Genomic DNA, 19,769 nt, shown 5'->3' with positions numbered 1-19,769 from the left:
CTTAATTTATCACAGCATTTTTATTATGTAAATGTTTTATTTATGTGGTAGCAGGAACCCTGCCATTCAAAGCCTTTCTGTCCGTAAAACACACACACAAACACACACGGCAAAATGAGCTAAAGTTACGCTAAAAACTAATTAGCCTTCACCTCAAGCCAGAACTGCGAGCGAGCTGAGCTGCAGTTTATGTTTCTAGAAGGTCAACGGGTTCAAAGTGATGTTTGTAGTAGTTTACTGGGAGGTGTTTATTATCATTTGGGGAGAGTACGCTGCCTTAGGCTCACCTGCTAAACATTTATCTGCTCGACGCTGAAGCAATGCGCTCTGAATACGTACTGCTGATTGGCTGTTACCAAAATAAATGCAACCAATCACATTGGTGGGTGGGACAATTCTGGGTGCTGAGACCGAGGCAGAAGAAGCAAAGCAGCTTGTTAAGACTTAAGCTTAGAAACTCATTTGGTACACCCCCGTACTGAACCGAAACCCCCGTACCGAAACGGTTCACTACAAATACATGTACCGTTACACCCCTACCCGCTAGAAAATGAAGAGTGCTTGAAACTCCGCATGTCAACATCCACGGCCGGTGCCACACCAACAAAATGCCGAAGCAACTATTTCCACATCAACACCATATGAAAGAAATAGTCAACAACAGAAGGAGATAACATCCGCAGGAACCTACCACATAGCAAAGGACATACACTATTTGATTTCCTATTATGCAGCTCATTTTTATTTGACATTTATTGAAATATTTTGGGGAGTGCTCAGAGTATGGGGTATCGGACTGTCTTATTGTGGCGGTCCGCTCCCTGTACGATCAGTGCCAGAGCTTGGTCCGCATTGCCGGCAGTAAGTCGAACACATTTCCAGTGGGGGTTGGACTCCGCCAAGGCTGTCCTTTGTCACCAATTCTGTTCATAACTTTTATGGACAGAATTTCTAGGCGCAGTCAAGGCGTTGAGGGGTTCCGGTTTGGTGACCGCAGGATTAGGTCTCTGCTTTTTGCAGATAATGTGGTCCTGATGGCTTCATCTGACCGGGATCTTCAGCTCTCACTGGATCGGTTCGCAGCAGAGTGTGAACCGACCGGAATGAGAATCAGCACCTCCAAGTCCGAGTCCATGGTTCTCGCCCGGAAAAGGGTGGAATGCCATCTCACAGTTGGGGAGGAGACCCTGCCCCAAGTGGACGAGTTTAAGTACCTGGGAGTCTTGTTCACGAGTGGGGGAAGAGTGGATCGTGAGATCGACAGGCGGATCGGTGCGGCGTCTTCAGTAATGCGGACGTTGTACCGATCCGTTGTGGTGAAGAAGGAGCTGAGCCGGAAGGCAAGGCTCTCAATTGACCGGTCGATCTACGTTCCCATCCTCATCTATGGTCAGGAGCTTTGGGTCATGACCGAAAGGATAAGATCACGAGTACAAGCGGCTGAAATGAGTTTCCTCCGCCGTGTTGCGGGGCTCTCCCTTAGAGATAGGGTGAGAAGCTCTGCCATCCGGGAGGAACTCAAAGTAAAGCCGCTGCTCCTTAACATCGAGAGGAGCCAGATGAGGTGGTTTGGGCATCTGGTCAGGATGCCACCCGAACGCCTTCCTAGGGAGGTGTTTAGGGCACGTCCAGGTAGGAGGCCACGGGGAAGACCTAGGACACGTTGGGAAGACTATGTCTCCCGGCTGGTCTGGGAAGGCCTCGGGATCCCCCGGGAAGAGCTAGACGAAGTGGCTGGGGAGAGGGAAGTCTGGGTTTCCCTGCTTAGGCTGTTGCCCCCGCGACCCGACCTCGGATAAGCGGAAGAAGATGGAGGGATGGATGGATGAAATATTTTGTGTGACATGTACAAAAGTGCACTTTATTAGTTTTAAACTATTGTAGTGGCGTTCTGTACAAAAAGTGCACTTTAATTTAGTGTTTTGATATGTCATTTTAGTGACATCATGCACAAAAGTGCACTCATAGCTTGTTTTAAAATGTCTCTAAAAATCTTTCACTTTCTGTTTTGAAATGACATGAATGTTTGTGCCACTGCTTAATAACTGTTTAATAAAAAACAGTTTTGCTAAATTGACTTAGTTGTGATTTCCCTCTCTGCATGAAAGTTTCAAAGTAACATATATTAATGCAGTATGAAGAAGAATGTTTTAATGTAGACACATAGAATCGTCATACTGCTGTGATTATATGCATCAAATGTTCATTCAAGGCTAAGGCAAAATATGGAGATATATATCGTGTATCGTGACATGGCCTAAAAATATCGAGACATTAAAAAAAGGCCGTATCGCCCGGCCCTAATTCGGAGTAACTCCTGTTGTGGTCTAAATTTGACGTGAAAACATCAAACCTAAAGCACTTTGCCACTTTTTTACATCTACAATAAACATCCAATCCATGTCACTTCAGGGTAAAAAAAATCTAGTCCAGTGTAAACAAAGCCAATCTTTAGCAAGAAATCAGACCCATATAGATACCGTATTTTTCGGATTATAAATCGCAGTTTTTTTCATAGTTTGGCCGGGGGTGCAACATATACTCCGGAGTAGGGCTGGGGGATATTGCCTTTTTTAATATCGAGATATTTTTAGGCCATATCGCGATATACGGTATATATTACGATATTTTGTCTTGGCCTTGAATGAACACTTGATGCATAACCACAGTAGTATGATGATTCTATGTGTATACATTAAAATATTCTTCTTCATACTGCATTAATATATGCTACTTTTAAACTTTCATGCAGAGAGGGAAATCACAACTAAGTCAATTGACCAAAAGTGTATTTATTAAAGTTATTAAGCAAAAGTGTAAGCTTGTCAGAGACATTTTAAGTGTCAAATAAAAATGAGCTGCATAATAGGAAATCAAATAGTATTCGTCCTTCACTATGTGCTAGGTTACTACGGTTATGAAATTCTCTTCATTCTCTAGCGCATGGGTGTCAAACTCAAATACAGAGTGGGCCAAAATTTAAAACGGAAAAAAGCCGCGGGCCGAGGTTGAACAAATTAACCTTTAATAGGGACCCAAACAAGTTTTGCATTGAATATTGAACAAGCAAGGCTTATATAACTTTATAGTGACATGCAAAATCCAGTTTCAAATAATAATAACAATAATTAAAAAATATCAATGGCATATCAAATATAATTTAAATACAAATTGAATGCCTCTTTTCTATTTGCAGCCTTCTGAGGTAAATATCAAAATAAACTTTTTCCACAGGCCAATAATAAATTTGAAAGTAAAATAACAATAAGGAATGAATCAAACATTCAAACCTTGAAGTAGCAAGAGAAAGTGAATGAACAAAACAATAATTATTGCTCAGTTTGGTACACTGATTTGCTTTATCAACGTTTATACAACCTAATACTGCAAAATCAACTTTCAAAAAACAAACGAAAAAACATCACAGAAATAACATTTAAATAAAAAATGTAATGCCTCTTTTTTATTTGCAGCCTTCTGAAGTAAATATCAACATTAACTTTTTCCACTAGCTAATAAATTTGAAAATAAAATAATAATGAGGTGGTCGGGGTTGGGGGGTGGCGGGGTTTGGTGGTAGCGGGGGTGGATATTGTAGCGTCCCGGAAGAGTTAGTGCTGGAAAGGATTCTGGGTATTTTTTCTGTTGTGTTCATGTTGTGTTTCAGTGCGGTTGTTCTCCCGAATTGTGTTTGTCATTCTTGTTTGGTCAGGGTTCACAGTGTGGCGCATATTTGTAACAGTGTTAAAGTTGTTTATACGGCCAACCTCAGTGTGACCTGTACGGCTGTTGATCAAATATGCCTTGCATTCACTTTTGTGTGTGTGTGTACAAGCGGCATATACTATGTGACTTGGCCGGCACGCTGTATGTATAGAGGAAAAGCGGACGTAACGACAGGTTGTGGAGAATGCTAAAGGCAGTGCCTTTAAGGCACGACCCCAATATTGTTGTCCGGGGAGAAATTCGGGAGAATGGTTGTCCCGGGAGATTTTCGGGAGGGGCACCGAACTTTGGGAGTCTCCCGGGAAAATCAGGAGGGTTGGCAAGTATGAGTATAAGCAGTGAATATTTTGACACTGTGATTACCAACGTAATTAGGTAGGTAGGTAGGTATTGTTATTGTCCAAGAACAACAAAACTTTGTTAATTGACTGATTGATTTGATTAGACAAACAAACAATGTTAGGTTCATAGAACAGCTATGGGGAAAAAACTATAGAGCAAAGAATATATACGTATCACAACATACAACTCCAGACTTGCAACATAGAGGAGGGAGTGGGGGCTACGGTGGCGGGCTGCAGCTCTTCAGGCACTGCCCAGCCGTCCATCACCCCTCAGGGATTCGCGTCAAGGGCGTTGGATAAATTATTCATTACTTATCGTGTTAAGCAATGTCAGCTAAGATTTTTCTTGAGAGCCAGATGCAGTCATCAAAAGAGCCACATCTGGCTCGAGAGCCATAGGTTCCCTACCCCTGCTTTAGCGAGTGACTTTTCAAATGATGCTACATATTAGCAGTAATGCTACTTTTTATAGCAACGCTTTTTCCCCCCACACTTGACAAATTACGGTTGTCTGTTCGACATATTCCCACTTGAAGTCGAAACACCGCCAGACGATGGAAACCTTGCTGTTTTTATTTGGAATTAAGTCTTCCTTCATTTGTTACCAGATCCGCAGCTACTTTCTCTCGTATTGTCACTCGTACGGCTACGTTAGCAGCTAACGTAGCCCAGTATGCTATCTTTCTGCGCTGCGAGGGCGGACGCTGTGACGTTTAACGTGACAGTTTGTGACGTATGTAAGAAAGTGCGCCTGCTTGTTTGTGGAGAAGGAAAGAGCAAGAAGAGCCTGAAGTGTACTTGTCGTGGAAATTTCTTAAAGACGATCCTTTAGTGACAAATAGCTTTAAAATGATTTATTAAAGTAACAAACAAATAATAACATGCTTTGCAAAGCGAGACCAAACCAGAATGACACATCCGTTCGTTCCAGCTTGTTCTAACTCCTTTAGAATTTGACATGACAATTATACATTCTCAGAAGTCCCACCCTCCATGCTCATTTACATACAGTACACCAGTGGAATGAATAACCAAAGTCCTGTGAAGGGGAGAGGGTGTCGTTTACCCAGAGGAGGGGGGTCACTCAGGAAAGGGGAACAATTTAGCTCTGTTGGGGGTAAGGAAGAGGGAAAACACATGCCCACGTCAACTATAGTCCACATGTTACATCAAAGACACAGGAGACAGAGCTTGATCAGACAATAGATCTCTTGCTAAGTGTCACATTCCTGAGCCCAATAAACAATTTTTGGCGACCCGTTCAAAGAACATCTTCAATTAAACGAGTACAAGTAATTTTGCTATCACATACGCCCGCAGCTAGAAGTCCTGCGTGAGAACGTATACTCGAATATTACGATATAGTCGTTTTCTATATCGCACAGAGACAAACCCCGCGATATATCGTATATATCGATATATCGCCCAGCCCTACTCCGGAGCGACTTAAGTGTGAAATTATTAACACGTTACCGTAAAATATCAAATACTAATATTTATGTCATTTGCGGAAGAGACCAAGAAAATGTCAGCAATGGTCACATACACGTCAACCAATAAGAATTCGGCGGGGGCGGGTCATGGCAGAAGTGCATTGTGGGTCATGGGATGCTAACTGCTATAAGCTACTGCTGTAGCTATTAAAATGGATCATTTCATCGTTGGCGGTAAATTATAAAAACTGATAAGGGCTGAACAAAAATGGCACCGAAAAGGAAATCATGTACTGCAGATTACAAGATAAACGTAGTGAAATATGCAGCAGAAAACGACAAGAGGAAGTGGCGCATTCCTTTGGAGTTGACAGAGTTGTTTAGAAGCGACATCGAGGAAGAATATTTCATCGGATTTATCGATTAGGAGTGACAGATTGTTTGGTAAACGTATAGCATGTTCTATATCATGGGTGTCAAACTCTGGCCCGAGGTACGTACCGAACCGAAATTTTTGTGTACCGTTACACCCCTAATATACAGTATTTTTTCCTTCTTTATTATGCATTTTCGGCTGGTGCGACAGTATACTCCGTAGCGACTTATAATCCGAAAAATACGGTCCTTTGCAGCAACAAAGCACCTACGGAAAATGTTTAATACGATTGGAATAAGACAGAAATCAACATTTTAACACAGTTTGATGGACAATTAATACTATGTATTTACTTGTCTACGTTTTGTGCACATTAGTCCCAAAGATGTTGGTCAAATTCAAAATGGCATGACCTTACACAACGTGCTTTTAATCAAGTGTGACTGTACCGGATATAGTGTGCTATCCCGGTTACAGTAAAAGGTGCGGCCGTCTAAAATAAGGATCAAGTCACTGAGGATAGGGATAACCCGTGGTGGTCATCCTGTCGGCATTGCGGCCTCGGTGCCAGAATTTGGTGGTGGGCGGGCGCGGCAGAGGTGGCTCCCCTGCCTCTCAACAAAGTGACCTTTTGTAACCCGTCTCCTTTAAAACGGCTTGTCTCAAAGAGGACTCAGCAACCAAAAGTATCATCTTGTAGAAAGAAAGCCTAAAAGAAAATGACACTTTTCACTGGCGTCATAAACAGCCAACTGATGAAAGTCACCTTTACACTGACTACTCTAACTATCCATCCAACCATTAATTTTCTACTGCTTATTCATTTCTAACTTATCCAACCGAAAGTCAGTCTTTTTACACTAAAGATGACACTCGATTTTGTTTGACAAAGTCAGGGTGCTATTCCTTTAACAACGTACTGTTTGCAGTGGTACATAGAATAGTGCTGCTGGGATCCTGATGAGAGTGCGGAAATCTGACCATATCACACCAATTCTCAAATCCTCTACCTCAAAGAACTACTTATCCCCAAATCATCCACCAGACACCTCCGTTGCGGACAGGCTAACTTCCTCCAACCTCCGAGGACAAGGCTACGAACAATGGGAGACCGGGCTTTCTGCTCCGTCACTCCCAGTCTGTGAAACGTTCTCCCTGACCACTTGAGGGCACCACAGACTGTGGAAGCTCTTAAAAAAGGCTTAAAACCTTTGCTTTTAATAAAGCCCTTTTTTTAGATGTATGGATACTATAATAATAATAATAATAATAATGGATTAGATTTATAGCGCGCTTTTCTATTGTTAGATACTCAAAGCACTCACAGAGAAGTGGGAACCCATCATTCATTCACACCTGTTGGTGGTAAGCTACATCAGTAGCCACAGCTGACCTGGGGTAGACTGACGGAAGTGTGGCTGCCAGTTTGCGCCTACGGCCCCTCCGAACCACCACCAATCATTCATTCATCAATCATTCACCAGTGTGAGCGGCACCGGGGGCAAAGGGTGAAGTGTCCTGCCCAAGGACCCAACGGCAGGAACTTTGATGTCAATAGGTGGGAAGCGAACCTGCAACCCTCAAGTTTCTGGCACGGCCGCTCTACCCACTACGCCATGCCGCCCCATATCAAGGGGATGGGTCAAATGCAGAGGACAAATTTCACCACACCTAGTGTGTGTGTGACAATCATTGGTACTTAAACTTTACTTTACTTTACTTTAATTCCAGCGCCTCTCCCAAAAACCTCCCGGGACAAATCTTCTCCCGAAAATCTCCCGAAATTCAGGCGCAGCTGGAGGCCATGCCCCCTCCAGCTCCATGCGGACCTGAGTGACGTGTATAAAGAGCGTGTCTGCCCTATGACGTTATAACAGTAGAATGATCGAGGGCGAGTTCTTGGTTTCTTAAGTGGGTTCATTGTTAGGCAGTTTCATAAACGTCCTCCCAGTGCGATAAAACAACACACAACAACAGCAGTCCGTTTTTGCCTGCCGTAAACAGCAATGTTGTGAGACTCTTAAACAGGACAATACTGCCATCTACTGTGCATGCATATGGTTAGAAAAACAAGGATGGACAATTCAACCCTTAACTCAACAATGAGTAGATGAGTGTTATGTGTGTGTAAATATGTAAATAAATGAACACTGAAATGCAAGTATTTCTTTTATTTATATATATATATATATATATGTATATATATATATATACATATATATATATATATATATGAAATACTTGACTTGGTGAATCTAGCGGTAAATATAGAATAGAATAGAACAGAATAGAATGTACTTTATTGATCCCTGGGGGAAATTCAGCACCACAGTTCGCACACAATAAACAATGATAATAATAAATAATACAATATACATAACATACTGTATAATATAAATATACTCCTCCCCTTTTAACCACAGCCGCAACCACAACCCGCCCCGCCCCCAACAACGCCCCCCCGCCCCACCCCCGACCGCGCCCCACCTCCCGAAATCGGAGGTCTCAAGGTTGGCAAGTATGTCTACATCAAAGAACTACTCACCCCCAAATCCTCCACACGACACCTCCGCTCCGGACAGGCTAACCTCCTCCAACCTCCGAGGACAAAGCTATGAACAATGGGAGACCGGGCTTTTTGCTCCGCCGCTCCCAGTCTGTGGAAGGCTCTTCCTGACCACCTGAGGGCACCACAGACTGTGGAAGCTTTTAAAAAAGGCTTAAAATCCCTCGTATTAAAAAAAAAAAAAGCCTTTTTTAGATGTATGCATACCAGTTCTAGCGGGCTGTTCTAGTTTTTATTTTTCTATATTTTTTTATTTATTTTTAATACACTGTAGCACTGTGGTTGTTTACTCAATGTAAAGTGTTTTTTACAAATAAAATATATTATTATTATTATATCCTGAAACCGGAATATTAGAAACAGCTGATACTGTGCAGTTCTACACGACTGTAAAAAAACCACCATAATGTACTGTACCCTAGTGTCATGACATAACCCATCCATCCATCCATTTCCTACCGCTTATTCCCTTCAGGGTCGCGGGGGCGCATCTAAGTTACAATCGAGTAAGTTAAATGTACACTCACTAATTCATCACTAAAAGTCTTTAAAAACACTGTTTTGATTCATTTATTCATTTTGATTGTGCAGGTGTACCTGTAGTGACCCAGCAAATCCAGTATGCTTGAATTATGCCTAATTTTGTTGTGATGCCCCGCTGGATGCATTAAACAATGTAACCGTGTTTTCCAAAATAAAAGACCAACTTCAACTCAAGTAATGGAAAAAAATCCCAACATGGCAGTGCCATATTTATTATTGAAGTCACAAAGGGCATTATTTTTTTTTAACATGCCTCAAAACAGCATCTTGGAATTGGGGACATGTTCTCCGTGAGATAATTCTGATACCCACTACAAGTATTGGGAAATACAATACTATGATTTTCACAAAGTGCATTATTTAATTTTTTTAAACATGCCTCAAAACAACAGCTACAAAAACAACGATGGCACACAGCTTCAGTCCAGAGTATACTAGAGTAATGAAGTAAACAATAACATAGTCCTCCTTTGGTGCAAGACTGCCTGGTATACTGTATAACAGGAAATCATAAACTAGGCTCAATCTGCCCTGCTCTAACGTATTTTTGTAAGTAACACAAATGTGCTGCAAGCTGGTGGTGAATGCTTGAAGTGGCCTACCAGTCAGCCAGAGCTTCTGAAATGTTGCGTTGAAACAGGGCGGCTCCGTTCACTGCAAGCTGCAAAGTGTGCGCCATGCAGGGCAGACAATCCACACCAAACTCCACCATAGCTTTTGCCAAATTGCGTGCACAAGTTGTCCCTTGGGGTGTTTTTTGTTGTATTTTTGTTTTTTCTCGGCGGAGTCTTTAAGTTACAACTGTGTGGTACTGCTTTCTTTCTGTGTTTGCTTTTCATCCATCTTCCGCTTGTATTCCTCGTGTACCTCCTTATGATTCTTGTAGAGGTGGGAGATCAAATTGCTCGTATTAAAGAAAGATGTCTTGGTTCCTCCTCGCATAACCAACTTTTTACAGTCATTGCAAATTGCCAGTTTTGTTTCCGTCAGAGACACTTTGAAATAATCCTAACCATAGACATGGTGTCGTTAGTCACCGAGCGAGCGAGCTTGTTAGCCAGGCTACAGCACCGGCAACAACACTCTTGTTGTTGTTATGCTCCGCTTGCAGCGGTTTGATGAAGTCATCAAGCGTCGCCAGTAAACCTCTCATGCTGCAGTCGTCAACTCCAGTGTTGTGTGTGGGAGAGGCGAAAGGAGAGAGGGGAGGGGCTGCTGACTTGGAGACACAACTGCTTTGTACTTCTCCTACATCCGTGTTTTACCGGATATTAGGAGTGCAGCACCATTTGCGGCTAAAAGTCGTCTCTTTTCGTCGCGCAATTACACAGTAATCTGGACATCTGTGTTGCTGAATCTTTTGCAATTTGTTCAAATAATAATGGAGAAGTCAAAGTAGAAAGATGGAGGTGGGAAGCTTTAGCCTTTAGCCACACAAACACACGGTGATTCTTTGTTTAAAATTCCCAGAGGTGAAGCTTTACTATGGATCAGAGCGGTAAAACGAACATGGTTTCCCAACCACTTGTCAACCGGCAGGTTCTGGTGAGAAAATTGTGGTAAAAAGTCGCCTCTTACCGGAGATAAGCTGAGCTTGCGCCGTCCGTGCAGCTGACGTCGACTTCCCTCAGAGACTGGCGTCAAAACACACGTGGACACACCCCTCTGACTATCAGGTACTATTTAATCTCACTAAAACACTAGCAACACAATAGAAAGATAAGGGATTTCCCAGATTTATCCTAGTAAATGTGTCTAAAAACATCTGAATCTGTCCCAATGCAATCGCCTCTTTTTTTTTTTTTTTACATTTAAAAAAAAAAAAAAAAATTGTAGTCCTTCGCTATCAATATCATCATCCACAAATCTTTCATCCTCGCTTAAATTAATGGGGAAATTGTCGTTTTCTCGATCCGAATAGCTCTTGCTGCTGCAGGCTCCCATTATGAACAATGAGGACGTGAGGAGCCCTCACCCTTGTGACGTCATCGTCTGCGACTTCCGGTAAAGGCAAGGCTTTTTTATCAGCACCAAAAGTTGCGAACTTTATCGTCGATGTCCTTTACCAAATCCTTTCAGCAAAAATATGGCAATATTGCGAAATGATCAAGTATGACACATAGAATGGACCTGCTACCCCCATTTAAATAAGAAAATCTAATTTCAGTAGGCTTCACGGTGGAAGAAGGGTTAGTGCGTCTGCCTCACAATACGAAGGTCCTCCAGTGCTGGGTTCAATCCCAGGCTCGGGATCTTTCTGTGTGGAGTTTGCATGTTCTCCCCGTGAATGCGTGGGTTCCCTCCCACTTCCAAAGACATGCACCTGGGGATAGGTTGATTGGCAACACTAAATATGCTGTAGTGTGTGAATGTGAGTGTGAATGTTGTCTGTCTGTCTATCTGTGTTGGCCCTGCGATGAGGTGGCGACTTGTCCAGGGTGTACGCCGCCTTCCGTCCGATTGTAGCTGAGATAGGCGCCAGCGCCCCCCGCGTCCCCAAAAGGGAATAATCGGTAGAAAATGGATGGATGGGCATTTCAGTAGGCCTTTAAAATAGGAGCGCAAGACAAGAACTAAAACACTAGCAGCAGGTAAACAGCATCACTGGCTGCAAAGTGAACAAAAAACAGAATGCTGGACGACAGCAAAAACTTGGTCTTTGGCGTCCACAAAGTACATCCGCACATGACATAAATTCATATCCAACAATTTTTACCGTCACTATTGACTGCTGAGTTTCATTTTTGAATGTTTTTCCAATAAAAAAAAAGTGTGCCTTGACTCAAAAAAGGTTGAAAAACACTGATGTATTTTGCGAGAGCAATTACAGCAATGGATACAAGCCAATGGTCCATGCAAAAGCAAGTTTCACCAAAATGAGGAATAAGCTGCTGCATTTTGCAACCTTGCAAAAAACTGCAGTAACATCTGTATTAGAAATTGTAATTTCTTTTGACACACTCGGGTGAGGATGCATGGGTGCAAAAGCTTTCGGACATGGGTGTCAAACTCTGGCCCGCGGGCCCAATTTGGCCCGCCGTGTAATTTCAATTGGCCCTTGAGGCGATATCAAATTAAACATTAGAGCTGGCCTGCCGGTACTTTACAGCGGCGATGCCGCTCTAACACCACAAATCCTCATACTTGCCAACCCTACCGAAACTCCCGAAGTTCAGTGCCCCTCCCGAAAATCTCTCGGGGAACCATTCTCCCAAATTTCTACCGATTTCCACCCGAACAACAATATTGTTTTAATGGCACTTCCTTTAGCCTTCTCTACAACCTTGCATCACGTCCACTTTTCCTACATAAAAACATTGTGCCGTCCTACCCACACAATATAAGCAGATTTTACACACACATAAGTTAAAGGCAAGGCATGCTTGATCAGGTCACACTCAGAGTGGCTGAATAAACAACTTTTAACGCTTTTACGAATATGCCCCACACCGTGAACGAGAGATGCGCGGATAGGCAATTATATCATCCGCATCCGCATCTCCAAAGTCGTCATCCACCCGTCACACACCCGAACCAACATTTTATCAGGACCGCACCCGCCCGCTGAATTACATCAGAGGTTGTCTGCCTTTACCACTCACAGAGCTATTTATTCCTGTTTCACAGAGTAATGAAGACAATTGGAGCCGCTATCGTTCCCGCGACTATCCAATAGCGTTCATCCTGATTACAAGAATATGGGCGTGCTGTGAAGCCATTGCCTTTGACACCTTCAACACCATGTACAAACCAATTATTGGCCCAGCAACATGTTGTGTGCAGTATACGCAAATACACGTTCAAGATTGGAAAGCATACTGGGTGATACAGAGTACACCGATGGTTGTGATATAAACAACTTTAACACTTACTAATATGTGCCACGCTGTGAAGCCACACCCAACATGATTGACAAACACATTTCGGTAGAACATCCTCACAGTAACACAACATAAACGCAACACAACACAACAAATACCCATAGTCCTTTGTATCCATGACACTTCCTGAATATTTTTTACACCCCCGTGCCCCCAACCCCGCCAACCTTACCGACGCACGGGGGGGGGGGGTTGCTGCCAGGGGTGTATAAAATAGTCAGGGGTATCATGAATACAAAGGATTATGGGTATTTGTTGTGTTGCGTTTATGTTGTGTTACTGTGAGGATGTTCTCCCGAAATGTGTTTGTCGTTCCTAATTGGTGTGGCTTCACAGTGTGGCGCATATTACTAGGAGTGTTAAAATTGTTTACATCACAACCATTAGTGTACTCTGGGTCACCCAGTATGCCTTGCAGTCGTGTGTGTGTTGCTGCGGTAGCCATACACTACATGATGCTGGACTGGCAAGCAGATTGTACATGTTGTAGTATGCGACAAAACCAATGGTGTCATAGCACACCCTAATATTTATTATCTGGGACACTACCAGCGGTCATTAAGGAGAATAATGGCGTATCCTATTATTTTCTTCGCTTTATGACACGGGTCTTAAACGGCACTTTGAATGGCAAAGGATACCGATCACAGAACCATGCATATCAAATATTTCGGGATGGTTCAACCGCCACGCGCCCGAATCTAATTAAAATCTATTTTTTCGTCATGTCATCCGGACTCCGCGGATGAGACTACAAACTCCGCGGATGAGACCGCAAACCGCGCATCTTTACCGTGAACCCATTAGCTTTATGACACGGGTCTTAAATGGCACTTTGAATGGCAAAGGATACCGATCACAGAACCATGCATATCAAATATTTCCGGATGGTTCAACAGCCACCCGCCCGAATCTAATTAAAATCTATTTTTTCGTCATGTCAACCACCCGACCCGCGATTTATCCGAGGTCTATCCGCGGACTCCGCGGATGAGACCGCAAACTCCGCGGATGAGACCGCAAACCGCGCATCTTTACCGTGAACCCATTAGCTTTATGTCACGGGTCTTAAATGGCACTTTGAATGGCAAAGGATACCGATCACAGAACCATGCATATCAAATATTTCCGGATGGTTCAACAGCCACCCGTCCGTATCTAATTAAAATCTATTTTTTCATCATGTCAACCGCCCGACCTGCGATTTATCCTAGGTCTATCCGCGGACTCCGCGGATGAGACCACAAACTCCGCGGATGAGACCGCAAACCGCGCATCTCTACCGTGAACCCACACCAAACAAGAATGACAAACACATTTCGGGAGAACATCCACACCGTAACACAACATAAACACAACAGAAGAAATATTCAGAAACCCTTGCAGCACTAACACCTCTGGGAGGCTACAATATATAATTTGATATGCCATTGATATTTTTTGATTATTATTATTGTTTATTTAAAACTCTATTTTTCATGTCACTATAAAATTATATAAGCCTTCCTTGTTCAATATTCAATGCAGAATTTGTTTGGGTCCCTATTAAAAGGTTAATTTGTCCAACCAGTTTAAAATGTATGCCCATTCTGTATTTGAGTTTGACACCCCTGCTTTAGGAGGACTATACTCACCAAGCCGGTGCACAGGCTGACCACTGCCGGCTGCTCGCCCCTGGCGTCGACGTGTCCCCGGAAGAAGCAGTGGCGCATGTCGGCCTCCGTCTCCTCCCCCCGGGCCGCCGTGGAGTCGCTCGGCTCGGCTCCCAAGTGCGCGACCGTGTAGGCGGGCGCGATGAAGTCCGAGTGCGCGCTCAAGTTGAGCTGGAAGCGCTGGCCGAAGGCGTCGATCCGGTAGTGGACCCGCAGGGCGGCGGACAGGTCGTCGTTTACACTCCTGCGTCTCCGCCTGTAGTGCAGCGTGTGCGGGAAGGACTCCCCGAAGTCGTTGACCCGCAGCGGGCTGGTGATTTCATACGATGACAGCTGCTGGATGAAGGCTTCTGCACGTTGGGGAGGAGGGGACACAGAAAGTCGGTGCTAAAAGTGGACCAAACTGCACGAAAACGCCAAAAAACTTTGTACCTTGTTTCGGGTGCAAGCGGTGCTGCGCGGCGACCCGGACGAGTGCTGACAGCTGACACATGAGTCCAAGCAGCGACATTGCAAACTGCATGGTTCCCCCACCCCCCCGGCGGTGGTCTCTCCACCAGGCGCCCCCCGGTCCCTCGTCTCCCCGGCTTGTCAGCAGCAGGTCGCCGGATCGACGGAGGCTGTTCGCGGCGCGACGTGCGAGCGCCTCATCGTCCAAAAAATAAATAAATAAATAAAAAAAACACCATTTATTTATGGCACATGCATCCCACCTCCATAAATACACACTTTTTTCTTCTTTTTTTTTTTTTTTTTTTCCTCTCTCTTCCGTCTTCTTGCAGTGATCGCAACCGGTGTAATCTAAGCAGAGAGGAGGGAGCCGTGCCAAGTATGTTTCCCCTTGGCCATCCCCTCCTCGACCACCCTGTGCAAAAGCAGGCGCGCTCACTCCCTCACACACACACACACACACACGCACACATGCGCGCACGCGCAAGCCGGCGGGAGACACGCCCACTCCGGGCGCCTTCAAGCAGCATATGTCAAGCTAACTGCCCAGCTTTAGTTAGCCGTCGAGCTAAAGTGCAACTAAACGGCCACGAAACCAACTGAAATTGAACTCACTGCGGCGTATTGGCGACAAAGAATGTAATTAACAACACAAATGTATTCGATATCCATGGATTTAATTGTACCGCTTTGGAAATAGCACCTAGCTAACACTAGCAAAACGGCTAATGATTAGCATAAAACTAACCGGTTCCTGTTGAAGCGGTTAGTTTGACACTAAACTCAAATCAGAGTGGGCCAAAATTTTAAACCGAACAAAGCAGCGGGCCGAGGTTGAACAAATCAACCTTTTAATAGGGACCCAAACAAGTTTTGCATTGAATCTTGAACAAGCAAGGCTTACAGTATATAACTTTACAGTGACATGCAAAATCGAGTTTCAAATGATAATAATAATAAAAAAATATCAATGGCATATCAAATTTAAATAAAAATGGGCGGGGTTTGGTGATAGCGGGGGTGTATATTGTAGCCTCCCGGAAGAGTTAGTGCTGCAAGTGGTTGTGGGTATTTGTTCTGTTGTGTTTATGTTGTGTTACGGTACAGATGTTCTCCCAAAATGTGTCATTCTTGTTTGGTGTGGGTTCACAGTGTGGCGCATATTTGTAACAGTGAGGATGAACAAATTAACCTTTTAATAGGGACCCAAACAAGTTTTGCATTGAATCTTGAACAAGCAAGGCTTACAGTATATAACTTTAGAGTGACATGCAAAATCGAGTTTCAAATTATAATAATAATTAAAAAAATATCAATGGCATATCAAATAAAATTTAAATAAAAATGGAATGCCTCTTTTCGGCGGCTGGGTTGAGGTGGACGGGGTTTGGTGATAGCGGGTGGTGTTTATTGTAGCGTCCCGGAAGAGTTAGTGCTGCAAGGGGTTGTGGGTATTTGTTCTGTTTTGTTTATGTTGTGTTACGGTGTGGATGTTCTCCCAAAATGTGTCATTTTTGTTTGGTGTGGGTTCACAGTGTGGCGCATATTTGTAACAGTGAGGTTGAACAAATTAACCTTTTAATAGGGACCCAAACAAGTTTTGCATTGAATCTTGAACAAGCAAGGCTTACAGTATATAACTTTAGAGTGACATGCAAAATCGAGTTTCAAATTATAATAATAATTAAAAAATATCAATGGCATATCAAATAAAATTTAAATAAAAATGGAATGCCTCTTTTCGGCGGCTGGGTTGAGGTGGACGGGGTTTGGTGATAGCGGGGGGTGTATATTGTAGCGTCCCGGAAGAGTTAGTGCTGCAAGGAGTTGTGGGTATTTGTTCTGTTGTGTTTATGTTGTGTTACGGTACGGATGTTGTCCCAAAATGTGTCATTCTTGTTTGGTGTGGGTTCACAGTGTGACGCATATTTGTAACAGTGAGGTTGAACAAATTAACCTTTTAATAGGGACCCAAACAAGTTTTGCATTGAATCTTTAACAAGCAAGGCTTACAGTATATAACTTTAGAGTGACATGCAAAATCAAGTTTCAAATTATAATAATAATTAAAAAATATCAATGGCATATCAAATAAAATTTAAATAAAAATGGAATGCCTCTTTTCGGCGGCGAGGTTGAGGTGGACGGGGTTTGGTGATAGCGGGGGGTGTATATTGTAGCGTCCCGGAAGAGTTAGTGTTGCAAGGGGTTGTGGGTGTTTGTTCTGTTGTGTTTATGTTGTGTTACGGTACGGATGTTCTCCCAAAATGTGTCATTCTTGTTTGGTGTGGGTTCACAGTGTGGCACATATTTGTAACAGTATTAAAAATGTTTATATGGCCACCCTCAGTGTGACCTGTATGGCTGTTGACCAAGTATGCCTTGCATTCACTTGTGTGTGTGTATAAGGCGCATATATTATGTGACTGGGCCTGCACGCTGTTTGCATGGAGGAAAAGCGGACATGGCGACAGGTTGTAGAGAACGCCAAAAGCAGTGCCTTTAAGGCCCACCCCCAATATTATTGCCCGGGAGGAAATTCGGGAGGGACACTGAACTTCGGGAGTCTCCCAGGAAAATCGGGAGGGTTGGCAAGTAAGAGTATTTACGGTGAATACGTTGTTACATCGGCGGGCCAGCTCTAATGTTAATTTGATATTGCCTCAAGGGCCAAGATAAATTACACGGCGGGCCAGAGTTTGACACCCATGCTGTGCTGAGTAGTTTTAATTATTCAAAACCTGTCCACAAACTTAAAGTATTTGCTTTGCGCGCATATTCCTAGCCTTCCTAGCACTCTGTTGCGACTTGAATCACGTTCGCGAACGTACTGACGCAGGTGACTGACTCTGTTGCGACGTGAATCACGTTCGCGAACGTACTGACGCAGGTAACTGACTCTGTTGCGACATGAATCACGTTCGCGGACGTACTGACGCAGGTAACTGACTCTGTTGCGACGTGAATCAATTTTGGGAACGTACTGACGCAGGTAACTGACTAGTGTGACGTGAATCACGTTCGCGAACGTACTGACGCAGGTGACTGACTCTGTTGCGACGTGAATCACGTTCGCGAACGTACTGACGCAGGTGACTGACTCTGTTGCGACGTGAATCACGTTCGCGAATGTACTGATGCAGGGAACTGACTCCGTTGCGACATGAATCATGTTCGCGAACGTACTGACGCAGGTAACTGACTGTGTCGCGACATGAATCACGTTCGCGAACGTACTGACGCAGGTAACTGATTTTGTTGCGACGTGAATCACGTTCGCGAACGTACTGACGCAGGGAACTGACTCTGTTGCGACGTGAATCACGTTCGCGAACGTACTGACGCAGGTGACTGACTCTGTTGCGACGTGAATCACGTTCACGAACGTACTGACGCAGGTAACTGACTCTGTTGCGACGTGAATCACGTTCACGAACGTACTGACGCATGGAACTGACTCTGTTGCGACGTGAATCACTTTTGCGAACGTACTGACGCAGGTAACTGACTCTGTTGCGACGTGAATCACATTCGCGAATGTACTGACGCAGGGAACTGACTCTGTTGCGACATGAATCACATTTGCCGCGACCATGAGTACCGGTATGAGTGGAACCGGGGCGAATCATATGATTCACGTTCGCGAACGTACTGACGCAAAGAACTGACTGTCGCGACGTGAATTACGTGAATCACGTTCGCGAACGTACTGACGCATGGAAATGGCTCTGTTGCGACTTGAATCACGTTCGCGAACGTACTGACGCAGGGAACTGACTGTGTTGCGACGTGAATCACGTGAGTCACGTTCGCGAACGTACCGACGCATGGAAATGACTCTGTTGCAACGTGAATCACGTTCGCGAACGTACTGACGCAGGGAACTGATTCTGTTGCGACGTGAATCACGTTCGCGAACGTCCTGACGCAGGTAACTGATTTTGTTGTGACGTGAATCACGTTCGCGAACGTACTGACGCAGGGAACTGACTGTTGCGACGTGAATCACATTCGCGAACGTACTGACGCAGGTAACTGACTGTGTCGCGACATGAATCACGTTCGCGAACGTACTGACGCAGGTAACTGATTTTGTTGCGACGTGAATCACGTTCGCGAACGTACTGACGCAGGGAACTGACTCTGTTGCGACGTGAATCACGTTCGCGAACGTACTGACGCAGGTGACTGACTCTGTTGCGACGTGAATCACTTTCACGAACGTATTGACGCAGGTAACTGACTCTGTTGCGACGTGAATCACGTTCACGAACGTACTGACGCATGGAACTGACTCTGTTGCGACGTGAATCACTTTTGCGGACGTACTGACGCAGGTAACTGACTCTGTTGCGACGTGAATCACATTCGCGAATGTACTGATGCAGGGAACTGACTCTGTTGCGACATGAATCATGTTCGCGAACGTACTGACGCAGGTAACTGACTGTGTCGCGACATGAATCACGTTCGCGAACGTACTGACGCAGGTAACTGATTTTGTTGCGACGTGAATCACGTTCGCGAACGTACGGACGCAGGGAACTGACTGTTGCGACGTGAATCACGTTCGCGAACGTACTGACGCAGGTGACTGACTGTGTTGCGACGTGAATCACGTTCACGAACGTACTGACGCAGGTAACTGACTTTGTTGCGACGTGAATCACGTTCGCGAACGTACTGACGCAGGTAACTGACTCTGTTGCGACGTGAATCACGTTCACGAACGTACTGACGCATGGAACTGACTCTGTTGCGACGTGAATCACTTTTGCGAACGTACTGACGCAGGTAA

The 19,769-nt window shown here is 44.3% G+C and overlaps 1 protein-coding gene across 1 annotated transcript in view; it reads right to left on the bottom strand.

The window, feature by feature from the left end:
* Nucleotides 1-15,409, bottom strand: part of LOC133562925 (A disintegrin and metalloproteinase with thrombospondin motifs 20-like) — a 454,296-nt gene extending 438,887 nt beyond the window's left edge. The window contains exons 1-2 of the mRNA XM_061916762.1: nt 14,954-15,409; nt 14,504-14,871 (exon numbers count right to left, since the gene is read on the bottom strand). Of these exons, the coding sequence (XP_061772746.1) occupies nt 14,504-14,871; nt 14,954-15,044 (459 nt within the window). The 5' untranslated portion in view covers nt 15,045-15,409. The remainder of the gene's footprint in view (nt 1-14,503; nt 14,872-14,953) is intronic.
* Between the last annotated feature and the right edge of the window lie 4,360 nt (nt 15,410-19,769).

The sequence above is a fragment of the Nerophis ophidion genome, linkage group LG12, assembly GCF_033978795.1.
Source record: "Nerophis ophidion isolate RoL-2023_Sa linkage group LG12, RoL_Noph_v1.0, whole genome shotgun sequence".
Lineage (NCBI taxonomy): Eukaryota > Metazoa > Chordata > Actinopteri > Syngnathiformes > Syngnathidae > Nerophis > Nerophis ophidion.
The sequence above is the reverse complement of the archived record's forward strand: the minus strand, read 5'-3'. Positions and strand labels throughout refer to the sequence as shown.